The sequence below is a fragment of the Oncorhynchus kisutch genome, linkage group LG25, assembly GCF_002021735.2.
Source record: "Oncorhynchus kisutch isolate 150728-3 linkage group LG25, Okis_V2, whole genome shotgun sequence".
Classification (NCBI taxonomy): Eukaryota; Metazoa; Chordata; class Actinopteri; order Salmoniformes; family Salmonidae; genus Oncorhynchus; species Oncorhynchus kisutch.
The window spans coordinates 24,651,300-24,667,336 of record NC_034198.2 but is presented as its reverse complement, the minus strand read 5'-3'; the positions used below and the strand labels follow the sequence as shown (position 1 = coordinate 24,667,336).

The following is a 16,037-nucleotide window of genomic DNA, read 5'->3' as shown; positions in this document are numbered from 1 at the left end:
TGCGCCAAACTCAGATTCGTCCATCAGACTGCCAGATGGTGAAGCATGATTCATCATTCCAGACCACGCCTTTCCACTGCTCCAGTCCAATGGCGGCGAGCTTTACACCACTCCATCTTACGCTTGGCATTGCATATGATGATCTTAGGCTTTTGTGTGGCTGCTCAGCCACGGAAACCCTTTTCATGAAGCTCCCGACTGACTGTTCTTGTGCTGACGTTGCTTCCAGAGGCAGTTTGGAACACTGTAGTGAGTGTTGCAACCGACGACAGACTATTTTTACACCATACACGCTTCAGCACTCTGTTCCCGTTTTGTCATCTTGTGTGTCCTACCACTTTGCGACTGAGCGGTTGTTGCTCCTAGACGTTTCCACTTCACAGTAACAGCACTTACAGTTGACGGGGCAGCTCTAGCAGGGCAGAAATTTGACAAACTGACTTGATGGAAAGGTGGCATCCTATGATGGTGCCATGTTGAAAGTCACTAACCGCTTCAGTAAGGCCATTCTGCTGTCAATGTTTTGTCTATGGAGATTGCATGGCTGTGTGCTCGATTTGATACACCTGTTTGCAACGGGTGTGGTTGAAATGTATACTTTTTTAATATATAGTGTATATCTTGTATATAATACATCAAACATGTTGCTGTATATAAACTCAGCAAAAAAGAAACGTCCTCTCACTGTCAACAGTTTGTTTTCAGCAAAATTAACATGTGTAAATATTTGTATGAACATAAGATTCAACAACTGAGACATAAACTTGTCTAACGTGACTAACAGAAATAACGTGTCCCTGAACAAACGGAGGGGGGGGTCAAAAGTAACAGTTAGTTTCTGGTGTGGCCACCAGCTGCATTAAGTACGGCAGTGTGTCTCCTCCTCATGGACTGCACCAGATTTCCCAGTTCTTGCCACTCTTCCACCAAGGCACCTGCAAGTTCCCGGACATTTCTGAGCGGAATGGCACTAGCCCTCACCCTCCGATCCAGCAAGTCCCAGACGTGCTCAATGGGATTGAGATCCGGGCTCTTCGCTGGCCATGGCAGAACACTGACATTCCTGTCTTGCAGGAAATCACGCACAGAACGAGCAGTATGGGTGGTGGCATTGTCATGCTGGAGGGTCAGGATGAGCCTGCAGGAAGGGAACCACATGAAGGAGGAGGATGTCTTCCCTATAACGCACAGCATTGAGATTGCCTGCAATGACAATAAGCTCAGTCCCATGATGCTGTGACACACCGCCCCAGACCATGATGGACCCTCCACCTTAAAATCTATCCAACTCCAGAGTACAGGCCTCGGTGTAAAGCTCATTCCTTTGACGATAAACGTGAATCCGACCATCAGCCCTGGTGAGACAAAACCTCGACTCATCAGTGAAGAGCACTTTTTGCCAGTCCTGTCTGGTCCAGCGACGGTGGGTTTGTGCCCATAGGCAAAGTTGTTGCCGGTGATGTCTGGTGTTGGACCTGCCTTACAACAGGCCTACAGGCCCTCAGTCCAGCCTCTTTCAGCCTATTGTGGACAGTCTGAGCACTGATGGAGGGATTGTGCATTCCTGGTGTAACTCGGGCAGTTGTTGTTGCCATCCTGTACCTGTCCCCCAGTTATGATGTGCGGATGTACCGATCCTGTGCAGGTGTTACACGTGATCTGCTGCTGTGAGGACGATCAGCTATCCGTCCTGTCTCCCTGTAGTGCTGTCTTAGGCGTCTCACAGTACAGACATTGCATTTTTTTCCCTGGCCACATCTGCAGTCCTCTTGCCTCCTTGCAGCATGCCTAAGGCACGTTCACGCAGATGAGCAGGTACCCTGGGCATCTTTCTTTTGGTGTTTTTCAGAGTCAGTAGAAAGGCCTCTTTAGTGTCCTAAGTTTTCATAACTGTGACCTTAATTGCCTACCATCTGTAGGCTATCAGTGTCATGGAAACTGTTTACAGATCTTCATTGTAAAGAGGTTAAAGTTATGTGGAGTTTTATGAATTTTCTTTGAAAGACAGGATCCTGAAAAAAATGTTAATTTTTTTGCTGAGTTTATGTAGAGGTCCTGGGCTGGTGTGGGTACACGTTGTTTGCATTTCTGAGGCCGATTGGACGTACTGCTAAAAATATCTAAAACAACGTTGGAGGCGGCTTATTGTAGAGAAATAAACATAAAATTATCTGGCAACAGCTCTGGTGGACATTCCTGCATTCAGCATGCCAATTGCACGCTCCCTCAACACTTGAGACATCTGTGGCATTGTGTTTGACAAAACTGCGCATTTTAGTGGCCTTTTATTGTCCTCAGTACAAGGTGCACCTTTGTAATGACCAAGCTGTTTAATCAGCTTCTTGATATGCCACACCTGTAACGTGGATGGATGGCTTATCTTGGCAAAGGAGAAATGCAGAATTTGAGAGAAATAACCGCTTTGTGGACAGCGACACCCATTGTTAGGGCAGAGAGACAAATATCTTGTCAGTCTATCCATAATCTTTGGTTATAACAAGCAAAAGCTAGCTGGTCATTACGACAATTTTGTCTTACAGAAACCATATCTATTTTACACGGTTATTCAATACGAAAGGTATTGGCTATACATTTCAATTGCAAATGGAATGCGTTGATGGCAGAACATTTATGCAGGCAAATGCTTGCCGCACTGGTTTGTCACACATTCTGATTTAGCTAGTGCGCATGGCCTGAAGGATAGATCTGTGCCAAATGTCTTGCTTTTTGATTATTTCCTATTTCGGTAAACTAACAAAATAAGCACCACAGTTTTCACTTTGTCGCCTGTCCAGTTTTGGCACATAAGTAGCACAGATTGCTAACTAGCTAAGTTAACCTCCTTGCCGGCTAGCTAGCCAGCTAATGTTAACCAAGTGAGAATGTGATGAGGACAGGGCTGCTTGCTTGGTGATGTGTACTTTTGATTATTTACTTATTCTAATATGTTGGCTGTGACAATCTACTCACCATCAAATCACCATGCCTACGCTCTCTCACGTTGTGACCTCGGGCTGAATGATGTTCAATGAACAGCTCGTAGAGTGCCCTCTTCAGGCTACCATTGAAAATGTCAAAAATTGACCGTCATTTGTTTATTCTATGTATATAATATAGGCGCTTTATCTGTGGAATAAAGGCCGATACAAGTGTGTCTGTGAAAAGATCAACCGATTTTTATCGGTCGGGCTCTAAGTGATTTATTCTTTGGTGACTGGAAGTCATAGAAACTCATGTTCTATGACTGAGTGGAATTAAATTATACTTCCTGTCACTCAAACACAAATTACAATTCTACATCCTGTGGGCCAATTTTGAATTTCAATTAATGAGTTGAATGGGAGTGAATAAAAAAAAAAACATCTGAATTGACCCCAACCCTGCTCCAAACACTAGGGCTCTATTCCGGGATACACTCCTCTTCTGCACTCCTGGTATTTTTGCACACAGGCCTGTAGGGAAGGGGGAGCAAAGCAGAGGTACAGTTATGTGGGTGTCAGAGTTTTATGTGCAGGTCAGAATGACGTCGTTATTGGAAACTGAAACGATTGTGATTTTATGTGACCAAGGAGCTGTCCTGCATGTGAGCTCTCGGTCTGCACGAGGGACAGTTCTGCATGTGAGCTCTCGGTCTGCACGAGGGACAGTCCTGCATGTGAGCTCTCGGTCTGCACGAGGGACAGTCCTGCATGTGAGCTCTCGGTCTGCACGAGGGACAGTCCTGCATGTGAGCTCTCGGTCTGCACAAGGGACAGTCCTGCATGTGAGCTCTCGGTCTGCACGAGGGACAGTCCTGCATGTGAGCTCTCGGTCTGCACGAGGGACAGTCCTGCATGTGAGCTCTCGGTCTGCACGAGGGACAGTCCTGCATGTGAGCTCTCGGTCTGCACGAGGGACAGTCCTGCATGTGAGCTCTCGGTCTGCACGAGGGACAGTCCTGAATGTGAGCTCTCTGTCTGCACGAGGGACAGTCCTGCATGTGAGCTCTCGGTCTGCACGAGGGACAGTCCTGCATGTGAGCTCTCGGTCTGCACGAGGGACAGTCCTGCATGTGAGCTCTCGGTCTGCACGAGGGACAGTTCTGCTCTCGCCCTGGCTGCCGCTCCAACTGCAGTACAGACCTCTCTTCTCCCTCTCTCTCGCGGCCCCTGACCCCCTGACGCATTTCCTGACCCAGGAAATAGAATTAACACCTCAGCCTGAGTCCTGGGTCCCATAGCCGCAGCCACAGCTGTTCCCAACCCAGGCCAGCCCGTCATCAGCCCCAGCACAGCAGACTTCAGCTCAAGAGGGAAGGGGAAGACTGACTTTATATGGAGCTTAGCTTATCCCACCACTAACTTTATCCCTTTGGGTGGCTGTGAGCTTATGTTACACAACCTGCCACTGAAACAAAATGAAATGCATCAATTATCAACCCCACACTCTGTATGAAGCCTAGTCCTGACCAGTTGCCCACCTGTTTCAAGCGTATATCGTAGTCCACAGACACTGAGACGTGATAGTCCAGCGTCCCATTGTGACATAGCTACGCGGCTCTGAGAACACCATCCGCGGAGGCTGAGGATACGAAGTCTGACCGTGCACCTCGCCATAATTCCCAGCCAACGCGGTTCCGGTACGCGTCCTCTCTTTATTTGAATGTGTTAACAGTTAGAGAAATTGCTTAAGCTGCACGGAGAATTCAAAAAGTATGAAGGCCAACGGTCCAGTATGCTAGAACACTGCTATGCGTACGCTACAAGTTTTGTTGAGGGCCTCGTTACACCTACCTGCTAGACTGGTCATGAAGTAGTCAGGAATGTTTTAGTCATATCTGTAGTACTAGTGATTCTTTTGAGGAACAATTCAGTGTGCCTTCCCCTTTTATAACGCATTTCCTAGGCAGACGCAGAACACGGGTGAATCCTGCAAGTTGCTATGCAACCTCTCATCTATCCAAAAAGGTTTTCCTTTCCTGAGAAAGCAGCATATCAGGTCAAGACGATCCATTCCTTTAGGTCTCCAGAGGGGACACACCGACAGGCCAAGCTGACAGACTTCCCTGTCATAGATAATGCAAAGAAGTCCTTTGCAACTAAAGTGGTATGACCCAACTCTCCGAAGGCCTCTAGCGAAATATAAATGTACTCTATATGAAACGTATTACCCAAGACGGGTGTTTTTAAATATAGAGGCTTTTCTATGTCAAAAGGAGCGTAAATTAAGGAAGGGGGAGATGGAGGAGAGAAGTGTATTATCTGTTTATTTATTTGATTCCAGACATATTTCAGAAGTAATGGATCTTAATATTCTCTGGTTGTCTGGACTCTGGTCTGAGTGCTCTGTCTGTTTTCATCATTAGGGTGCTGGCTCAGATTTATGTACACACACACATAGGCCTACACACATGTACACACGTACACATACTAGCTGGTTCCTGCATTTAAGCGCCCCATGTGTTTGCGTTTTAGTCACACATAGCTGATCTCTTGGGGCCACTTTGAAGCAGAGTAGATCATAAAACAGAAAAATGTTGTTTTTCACATAATCCTCCCCCTATGTACACTAGACCCCAGCAACCTCCTCCTAACCACATCCCACCTCAGTCCCCGTTCTGCGACGTGAAGGGCCGCTGTTCTGCTCAGAGATTTGTCTTGAGCTGCTTCCCTCACGTTCTTTCACTGCAGATGTCCAACGAATACATTGCTGTGTATCTTCCCCTGTATGTTTACCACAATTTAGCCTCATTTTGGTCATGAAAAATATCAGAAAAGCTTTTCCCTAAAAGTTTTGTAGCAAAGCCTCTCATGCTCCCATAGAAGATGATTTTGGTGAAGACCAAAACTATGCCAGAGAGATAGGGTTATGAAAGTGCCACTGACCAGGTGTATGTGGTGATGGGTGACATAGCCAGGCAGTTTAGGGAATGGTGGGTTGACAGGATGAATGGTTACAAAGAAGAACTTGAAAGGCCTCTGAATATGAGCTGTATGTTTGTCCTTCCTTTCCTTCCATCCTTCCTTCCTTCCTTCCTTGACTCCTCCATTAACCCATACTCTGTTCTCTCTCTCTTTCTCTCTCCACAGTACTTTGAGGTGCCCTTTGACTCCAACATGAACCGCACAAAGAACCGGCCCCTGGTCAGGGGACAGATAAGGTAAACTTACAATTGTTATCTCTATCCCAAATGGCACCCTATTCCCTATATAGTGTCCTTCTTTTGTCCAGAGTTCAATGGGCCATTGTCAGAAGGTAGTGCACTACATATGGAATAGGGTGCTATTTGGGAGATAGCCTCTGTTTTTGTGTCTACTTCTGTTTCTGTCTCACAACAATTTTGCATAAAATATATTTTTCACAATCATTCAACATTTTATTTCACACAGATAAAATCCCTTGACTTTGATACCTTGCTACCATCACCAAATACATTGCCACGTCCCTTATCATGCCGTCTCCATATTGAGTAGGTTATCTGATCTAGTGAAGTGTATTACCAGTGGAGAAACTGGATCCTGCCACTTGGCGTAATAACAGCTCTGTGTTATTGCATGTCTCGTGATAACGAGGGGAGGTAGGGAGCACACCTTCAATTAGACAATAGTGCTGCAGAGCACAGCAACACCACCCATATCACAGATCCATTTACACTCTTTTCCCAATTAGTTATGGTGCCAAGCCTGGGACAGGCTACAGGCAGTCTATACAGAGTAGCAGAGTACAGCCAGGAGCCAGGAAGGTTGCTGCCAATATCAGATCAGAAATAGTATGCCTGCAGCACCAACCAGTCCTCCCCTTCCACACCTGCCAGGTGTAACCTGATACTATTTATTGGCAGGCTGGGAGGAGGGTGTAGGCTACCTGTACCTGCTCTTTCTTTCTTTCTCTCTCTTTCTCTCTCCTCTCTTTCTCTCTCCTCTCTTTCTCTCTCCTCTCTTTCTCTCTCCTCTCTTTCTCTCTCCTCTCTTTCTCTCTCCTCTCTTTCTCTCTCTTCTCTCTCCTCTCTTTCTCTCCTCTCTCTCTTCTCTCTCCTCTCTTTCTCTTTCCTCTCTTTCTCTCTCTTCTCTCTCCTCTTCTCTCTCCTCTCCTCTCTCCTCTCTCTTCTCTTTCTCTCCTCTCCTCTCTTTCTCTCTCCTCTCTCTCCTCTCTTTCTCTCTCCTCTCTCTCCTCTCTTTCTCTCTCCTCTCTTTCTCTCTCCTCTCTTTCTCTCTCCTCTCTTTCTCTCCTCTCTTTCTCTCTCCTCTCTTTCTCTCCTATTTCTCTCTTCTCTCTTTCTCTCTCCTCTCTCCTCTCTCCTCTCTTTCTCTCTCTTCTCTCTCCTCTCTTTCTCTCTCCTCTCTCTCCTCTCTTTCTCTCTCTTCTCTCTTCTCTCTCCTCTCTTTCTCTCTCCTCTCTTTCTCTCTCTTCTCTTTCTCTCTCCTCTCTTTCTCACTCCTTTCTTTCTCACTCCTTTCTCCTCTCTTTCTCTCTCCCCTCTCTCCTCTCTTTCTCTCTCCCCTCTCTCCTCTCTTTCTCTCTCCTCTCTCCTCTCTCCTCTCTTTCTCACTCCTCTCTCCTCTCTTTCTCTCTCCTCTCTCTCCTCTCTTTCTCTCTCCTCTCTCTCCTCTCTTTCTCTCTCCTCTCTTTCTCTCCTCTCTTTCTCTCTCCTCTCTTTCTCTCCTCTCTTTCTCTCTTCTCTCTCTCTTTCTCTCTTCTCTCTCTCTTTCTCTCTCCTCTCTTTCTCTCTCCTCTCTTTCTCTCTCCTCTCTCCCTCACTCACTCTTGCTCTAGCCAGCAAAATAATTACAACTATTTTTTCTTTGTTGGACGTAAGACTTTAAGTTGATTTTAATTTTGGAAATCTGTTTAGAAATATTCCCACTCATAATAGAGATGTGTGATCGTATACAAATCGAAGCAAGTTTTGAAATGACTATGCTTTAGTCAAATATATATGTTTAGGCTTCTTGCAGTCAATCTGTAGTATAAAATGATTTCTAATTATGTTCCGGCCCCATGACCATCCATTAAAGAAAAAAAGGTCCCGGGGCTGAATCTAGTTGATGATCCCTGGCATAGGGAACTCCAGGGTAAATGAGAAGACTCCTACCATAACAACTGTGAGATGCTGAAGCACTGGTGTTGAACCCTGACCTGGCCCCATCTCCTCCTGTCCACAGTGGAATCCTTATGTGATGTGTTGTTTAAAGGGACACTCCTCTTGTTGAGTTGGAGATTTAGGATGTAAACTGTTCTCCAAACAGACCCAGGGTGCTGCCGCTGCCTGGCTTTGTCCGTACATCCTGGTGTTGACGTGACTGAGGACTGTGTGTGACACACACACAACCTGTGGCCCGATGTGGACCAGCTGGATGGCTACGGCAGCATCCCAAATGGCACCCCATTTCCTACGTAGGGAATATGACCATAGCCTACGTAGTGCACTATATAGGGAATGAGGTGCCATTTGTGACGCAGAAACACTTACAGTCCCTGTCAAGCAAGCCCTCAGTATCTCACATTCTCACCCTCCATCCTCTCTCTCGCTCCATCCACTCTCTCTCTCCATCCTCGCTCCACCCTCTCCATGAGGCTCCCTGGACCCAGCTCAAGCCTAGATCACAAAGTATGTCCAATGAAGAAAAGTTGATTGAAAGTGATTTTTATTCTAGTTTAATCTGGGTCTTCTAGAAGACCGTTCCTAGACAGATGTATAGCAGAGCATACTGGTGGATGTCTTTTTGGTCATCTGTTTGGACAACTTTGCAGAGCTCTCCCTCTAATCTCTTGTTGAAATCTCAATGAGATGAACTCATTCTCTATTGTGGTGTGAGGTTGAAGACATTGAGGTTGCAGCATGTGGCGATTTTGGACCTTCGGTAAGATGGATGAGAGAGAGAGGACTCGGCTCACCACCGTCTCCTCTAGCACATCACACTCTTGTGTGGATCTTATTTCAATTGAACACTGAGCCATTCCTTCGTGTAGCCCTCATTGATCTAAATGGAGAAGCCATGACACTCTCTTCCAGACACTTTATTCTTGCCAGCCTGCCACCAACCACCCTCTCATCACGCTGAAGACACCCCTTCAACCCCCCAACGTATGCTCTTGTCTAAGTCCTCATTCTCTCTTCATTCTCTCACTCGAGCTTGAAGAACTTTTAGAGCACATGTCAAACTCATTCCACGGAGGGCCGAGTGTCTGTGGGTTTTCACTCCTCCCTTGTACTTGATTGATGAGTTAAGGTCACTAATTAGTAAAGAACTTCCCTCACCTGGTTGTTGTTTTAGGTCTTAATTGAAAGGAAAACCAAAAACCTCCTAGACACTAAGCCCTCCATGAAATGAGTTTAGTACCCCTGTTTTAGACCTGGGTGAAGAACATTTTGAACTGGGTAAAGAACTTGTAACCCTGGGTGAAGAACTTGTAAACCTGGGTGAAGAACTTGTAAACCTGGGTGAAGAACTTGTAAACCTGGGTGAAGAACTTGTAAACCTGGGTGAAGAACTTGTAAACCTGGGTGAAGAACTTGTAAACCTGGGTGAAGAACTTGTAAACCTGGGTGAAGAACTTGTAAACCTGGGTGAAGAACTTGTAAACCTGGGTGAAGAACTTGTAAACCTGGGTGAAGAACTTGTAAACCTGGGTGAAGAACTTGTAAACCTGGGTGAAGAACTTGTAAACCTGGGTGAAGAACTTGTAAACCTGGGTGAAGAACTTGCAAACCTGGGCGAAGAACTTGTAAACCTGGGTGAATAACTTGTCTTAGCCCCCAGTTGTGGAAGGTAAGTTGCCTCTTATAGCCAACCAGCCAGCTACATGGGCTAAGTGCTGACTACCCCCCCACCCCGGCTGACAGCGTTATGACTGGGACAGTGTCCAACTATAAACTAAGGCCAGACAACCCCCTCCCCACAGGCCGGGAGACGCAGTCCTCAATTCGACCCCCACAGAGATTACCCAAACTCAGCGCGCACACACACACACACACACCACTGCCACATAAAACAGACATAACACACTAATCACATTAATACCCCATCTCCCAAAATAAAAGCCCGTTTTCGCTTCAGAAGGCCTGCTGCGTTTGTTCAAGATTTTAATCTCCAAATCTCCTCCCTCTAATTTACAGCATATTTACTTGAACCAGCCCTGCAGTCAGTCGCTAGCTAGCTGCTTTCAATGAAAGACAGCGGGAGGAGGAGGAGGAGGAGGTCTTCATCCGGTTAAAAGCGGGAGCCTCTGTGGTTAGGGCTGAGGATGGTTTGATCTCTGGGCGTGCGTAATGCGTACAGCCTCGTAGCCACATGCTCATTGTCTTGCAGGGCCACTTTTATCCCTGACAAACGCTGATCACATGAGCTCTCCTCTAAGCCCATGTTTTCAGACTGAGTGCCGGACCGCCACTAACTGTCTCTGAGTGTGTGGCCCGACCGTGTGGCACTCGCTGTGTGTGTGTCTTTACATGGGACTATTGTCATCTTCTCCTATAATCTCCACAAGTGCACATATCTCAACAATTGTTGTTCTATTCTGTCTTTCTGTGTCTTTAAGCAAGGTGTTCAGTATTCTGTGTCTTTAAGCCAGGTGTTCATTATTCTGTGTCTTTAAGCAAGGTGTTCATTATTCTGTGTCTTTAAGCCAGGTGTTCAGTATTCTGTGTCTTTAAGCAAGGTGTTCAGTATTCTGTGTCTTTAAGCCAGGTGTTCAGTATTTTGAAGGAAGCTTAGCTCTCTATTGTATGCTGAATTTGTTGTTGGTGAAATAGTGTGTGGAAGTTGTATTAAGAGATGTCTCTATCTCCCTCTTTATCCTCTCTCCCTCTCCTTCCCTCCCTTTCTTCCTCCGTCGCACAGTCCACTCCATGCGGTGGGCTTTGCCCTAGTCTGTGGTGTCCCTGGTATCACTTTGTTGACCCTGGCTGTGAACCCTCTAACAGGGGCCTTGGGGGCCCTCAACATCTTCCTCTACACCTGCTGTTACACACCCCTGAAGAGGCTCAGCATCATCAACACCTGGGTGGGGGCGGTGGTGGGGGCCATTCCCCCCATCATGGGCTGGACGGCCGCTACAGGTGCTCTGGACCCAGGTACTGAACTGGAGGACACGCACTCACTGTACGCCTCTCTCTGCTGGGTCCTAGTGTCCTCTCCCACACACACAGTCATGATACTTGGTCCTATGGGTCTCCCTCACACACACACACAGTAATGATACACCCCATCTTATGTTTCACGATGAAGCAGCTGGTGTATGACGAGCTGTTCAAACTGAATATGTTGGTAAATGGGGGATAGAGGAGAGAAAAGGATACACCATACTTGTTCTTCCAACATTGGGTCAAAGAGCAGCTGTGGTGTGTTAAAGTTCATATGTCCATATTAGACTCTGTGTAGACTCATGATAATACATTGGTGTTCGTTCCTACAGTTACATATGTTAAACTCTGATAAAGTGGTTCAAATCTGACACTTCAGAGCGATTTTATTATTTTCCAAACTGCCTAAATGAACCTACTGTGTGGTCACTCCCAGGAGACTTAGGAGCTAGGCTGTAGTGTAGACTAGAGGGAATATCTACATGTTGTATATCCATGTCTCCACTGAACTGCAGCTATTCTATAGGTTCAATTCTATTTCTACAGTTTGTCTTGTCATTCCAACACAATTAGTCTCTGCTTGACTCCGTGAGGCCTCTTTCACAACTGACATTCAACACAACAGAGTTTGTATGTATTTCACTGGGTTGACGAGGACCTCTGTGACCAGGCCTGACCCCCCCCCTCCCCCCCATTACGACCAGCCTTTTATTTACATACTCCATAACCCAGAGTCCCACGTTGCTAACACACACACAGTATTGTGTGTGTTTATGTTCGGCTAGCTGTGTGTGTGCGCGTGTGCGTGCACTTCTCTAGTGGATGAGGAAGGCAGAGCAGAGGGGGGTCTCCTCTCTCCTCTCCAGATTGTTTGGCAGACATGTTAAGTGTTCTGTTATGGCAACTGTGAACTGTGTTGCAGCTTGTCACCGGGGTCTCTCCGTAGGGTACACACACTAGTTTACACTCACCAAGCCAAGATCTTGGGACTTGCTCTCAACAAAATGTTAATCATGAATCTATGGGGCTTTTCACGTGGGAGTGAATGTGTTTTATTCCCATTGAACTTCCGCTGGGGGTTTTCTCTTCCCTTGGTGGCCCTCTTGATTCAATGACTGCTCTCATGCTATACAATGACATTCATGCCCTTTATGTAAGAAGGACCCCCTCAGTTTCGGCTATAAGTATGACTTGGACATTGGCATTTTAACCAGGTCAATTGGAGGTCATTTAAACGTTCAAAAAATTAAGTTATAAAATAATAGAACAGAAGTAAGTCTAAATTGACAATAGTTACCATCATCTGTCCTGTTAGCTGCTACTACAGGCTGCACTATAGTCCTGTTTGATCACTGTGTTTGGTGAGATCGGAGAGGTTTGCAGTAGAGGTGCCTTAAGGCCCTGTTTTCCTACGGGATTTAGGCTTCTTTTGTGTTTACAAAACGCAAGAACAGCGGAGTGAAACAAAAGGAAACCCTGTATGTAACGCTCGGGTGCCTCTGCAGCGCTGCCGAGTGAGTCTTTGTGCCTCGGCGGCCGGGGCGGGTCTCCTGTTTCTCTCTCTGCTGCTTCTTGCTCTCTGGTGGAACGTTTACAACGCCACACCGTACACGTGGCCCCGGGCTGTTTGTTGCCCCCACACACACACAGGATGTGCAAGGCGAGCTGATGAATGGGCCTCTTTCTCTCTGTTTAACCACAGGTCTGAGAGGAACAGAACAGACAGAATGACTGGGGGATTCCTCCTCTCTGACTAGTGTCTACAACATTCATGTTCTCGTATTCAGTTACCCATTCACTCTCTCACCTCACAACATCTCCTGTATCGTGTATAGAGGCTGTGTCATAGGGGTCAGGGCAGTGAAATGTCCAGGAAGGATAAGTTGATTGAAAAAAGATGTAGATTCAGTCCAAAAGGAAATCAGTCCCTCCAGGATACATCGTTGGCAAAAAAACTAATGTGCAAAGGCAACAGTTTCCTGCATATTATGCAACGCACTATTTTACGTCAAATCATCCCAATTTTGTCTCATACAACAGACCCATCACCACAGCAAAACAAGAGGGTAATATGGTTCAATCAAGCCACATGTCAATTAACTTTTTCCCTCAGTGCATTTTTGTGACAAATTGGACAGAATCATTGCATATTGCTGTCCAAAATGTCAGAATTGCTGCAGCATAATCAAGCATTTTTGCCCACAAATCACTATAAATCCCTGCGAGAGGGACTGGGAAATTCAACACCAAGAGATTTGTGAATTCTCTTATCTAGTCATTGTCAATATCTTCTCTTCTCCCTCCCCCTCTCTAGGTGCTCTGCTGCTGGGTGGCTTCCTGTACTGCTGGCAGTTCCCCCACTTCAACGCTTTGAGCTGGAACCTGCGTGAGGACTACTCCCGGGGAGGCTACCGTATGATGTCCGTCACCCACCCGGGCATGTGTAAGAGGGTGGCCCTGCGCCACAGCCTGGGTCTGATCGGTCTCTCGGCCCTGGGCCCTGTGCTGGATGTCACCACCTGGACCTTTCCTCTAGTCTCCCTGCCCATCAACCTCTACATCAGTTATCTGGCCTTCCGCTTCTACCAGAAGGGAGACCGCAGCTCCGCCCGCAAGCTCTTCTTCTGCAGTCTGTGGCACCTGCCTATGTTGTTGCTGCTGGCGCTCACCTGTAAGAAGTCCCGGAACGACAAAGAGGGCGTGGCCAAGACCTCGAGCCTAGCCCCAGCACCCCTGCCCCTCTCCGTGCAGAACTAGGATAGCCCGTTAGACGCCACCACCACATCCAACCTCCAACACACTGGCCATTACTTCTCCACCCACCCTTCGTACAAATGGAGGTATTACCTTACCATGTCTTCCTCCCTCTGCCTCTGTACCCTGAGAGAGGGGAGTACTAGGGACTGTGTGTATGCATGTCTGTGGACTTGTGGTGCTCACCAACTGCACTCTCCATGCCCTCAAGACAAGGGGACGGGGTGGAAGCAACATGGCTGAAATGGTTGATCAATGAAAACCACACATTGTGAATTCCTGAAATAACTTCAGAGTGTAAGGAATCATTTCAGTGTGTGTGTATATATGTATTTATAAAGGAAGGCTGCCCTCTAGTCCCTGTCCATGTTGTATATGACTGTTGTTAATAAGAACGTTGTACCGTGTAAATTGCTCCTATGGATTCGCAATTGGGCCCCAATCTTGAAAGAAACCCATGCATTGTATCAACACAAGAGGACGTCAAGAAAGAATCGAGAGTGAACTGTGATGGACATGAAGACTTGTAAGATAAATGAGACAACAGTACATTGAGTTACGTCAATATTTGTTCCATTTTAATTTAAATAATCGATTAAGGAAATAAGTTTTAAAGAAACCTAGCCACTGCACTGAAATGCAATGATAAGTTATTACTTGCCTATATGTTACTTGACTGTAACGATTGCCTATGCCTCTTGGTTTTAGCTGTTCAGCAATCTCAGTGGAGGGTATTCTTCTGTCTGCAACACACTGCTTTAACTCTACACGGTTCACCTGCACCAAAACAAAAGAGAAAGGTTAACTTGTAAACCATTTTTGTAAGACACAAAAATCATTACAAATGTTCTCTTACAATAAACGTCTTATGATTTAATCAAATTGTTTGATTTACTTTTGAGTCAGTTGAATGTCTAATTATTTCATTATACTGTGTCAAAAGTGTGTTGTCATTGTTATCCATATTAAAGCAAATTTAGAGGGGGTTTCATTAGTGACACCAAGTGCTTCCCACAGGGGGCGTCATTCCAATCAGTGCAGATGATGTCATTGTGCTATCTGACATAAAAGGGATGAGTCTTACACATTTGTGTAGATATTCATCACACACACACACACCACCACCACATGCCAGCTAAATAATTGTGTTGGCATGGGCATAAACTTCAGTAATGTCAAGATTCAGGTTAATCGTAGCCTCAGTAGACACACATGTCCTGTTAGTCACATGAATATCAATATCACCAACACCTATTTAGCAAAACTCAACCCACTGCTGCACCTGTCACTTAGTCCCAACACATGCTCCCCTTCCACTCTTTACCCTTAGCTTGTTTACGTTAAACATCACCCACCTCCATTAAACAATCCTGATGTCCCAAATGGCACCCTATTCCCTATACAGTGCACTACTTTTGACCAGGACCCATAGGGCTTTGGTCAAAAGTAGTGCACTATTTAGGGAATGGTGTGCAATTTGAGACACATTCTCTTTACCTCCCCTTCCTTAGTTAAAGGGGGCTGTGGGATTTGTCCCAAGCATGCTGCAGAGGAACAGAACTGTAATATCCTCCGAAAGGGCTCAGAATGGATAGTGTTCCATATCAGCACAGCTGTTACTGTATCGGCTGAAAAAACACCACCGCAACCTATGTGTGTCTGTGTGTTTCTCTGTGTCTCACTCTGTGTGTAGATGAAATGTCAGTTGCCAACCTTCTGAGGGCTCAGTCAGTGTGATTGCCTGCCTGTCACTTTTACAACATCCGCTCAGAGCAGGCTGCGAAAGCAGTGTGGTAGACGACCTCACTCGATTCCATCCACGGGGAGGCAAGGGGGTCTGCCTTGCCCCTGCGGCTCCCTCTCTTTCCCCTGCTGAGGTTTCCTCTCGCCCCTCGGTTCCTTCCGAATGGCACCCTATTCCTTAAATAGTGCACAACTGCTGACCAGTGCACTATGTAGGGAATATGGTGCCATTTTGGACGTAGACACAGGCCTCTACTTCGCTCTCCCTTCCTATCTCAGATGCTGTACAAACTTCATAGGCATTAAATACAGCTCTCACCTGTTGCCTCTATGACAAGTGTATAGCGACTATGACTCGTATTACCAGGCCTCCACTCTGAGATTTCTACAGTCCTGGAGCTCCCTTCGCTGATGGACCTTGTCAACCAGAACCCTTGATTCCTCACCTGCTGTCTTGTTAACAGGTAAATGATATCAT

The 16,037-nt window shown here is 46.4% G+C and overlaps 1 protein-coding gene across 1 annotated transcript in view; it reads left to right on the top strand.

The window, feature by feature from the left end:
- cox10 (cytochrome c oxidase assembly factor heme A:farnesyltransferase COX10) overlaps positions 1-14,693 on the top strand; it is a 76,690-nt gene extending 61,997 nt beyond the window's left edge. Inside the window, exons 5-7 of the mRNA XM_020460642.2 lie at positions 6,069-6,139; positions 10,821-11,053; positions 13,377-14,693. Of these exons, the coding sequence (XP_020316231.1) occupies positions 6,069-6,139; positions 10,821-11,053; positions 13,377-13,819 (747 nt within the window). The 3' untranslated portion in view covers positions 13,820-14,693. The remainder of the gene's footprint in view (positions 1-6,068; positions 6,140-10,820; positions 11,054-13,376) is intronic.
- The last annotated feature ends 1,344 nt before the right edge of the window (positions 14,694-16,037 follow it).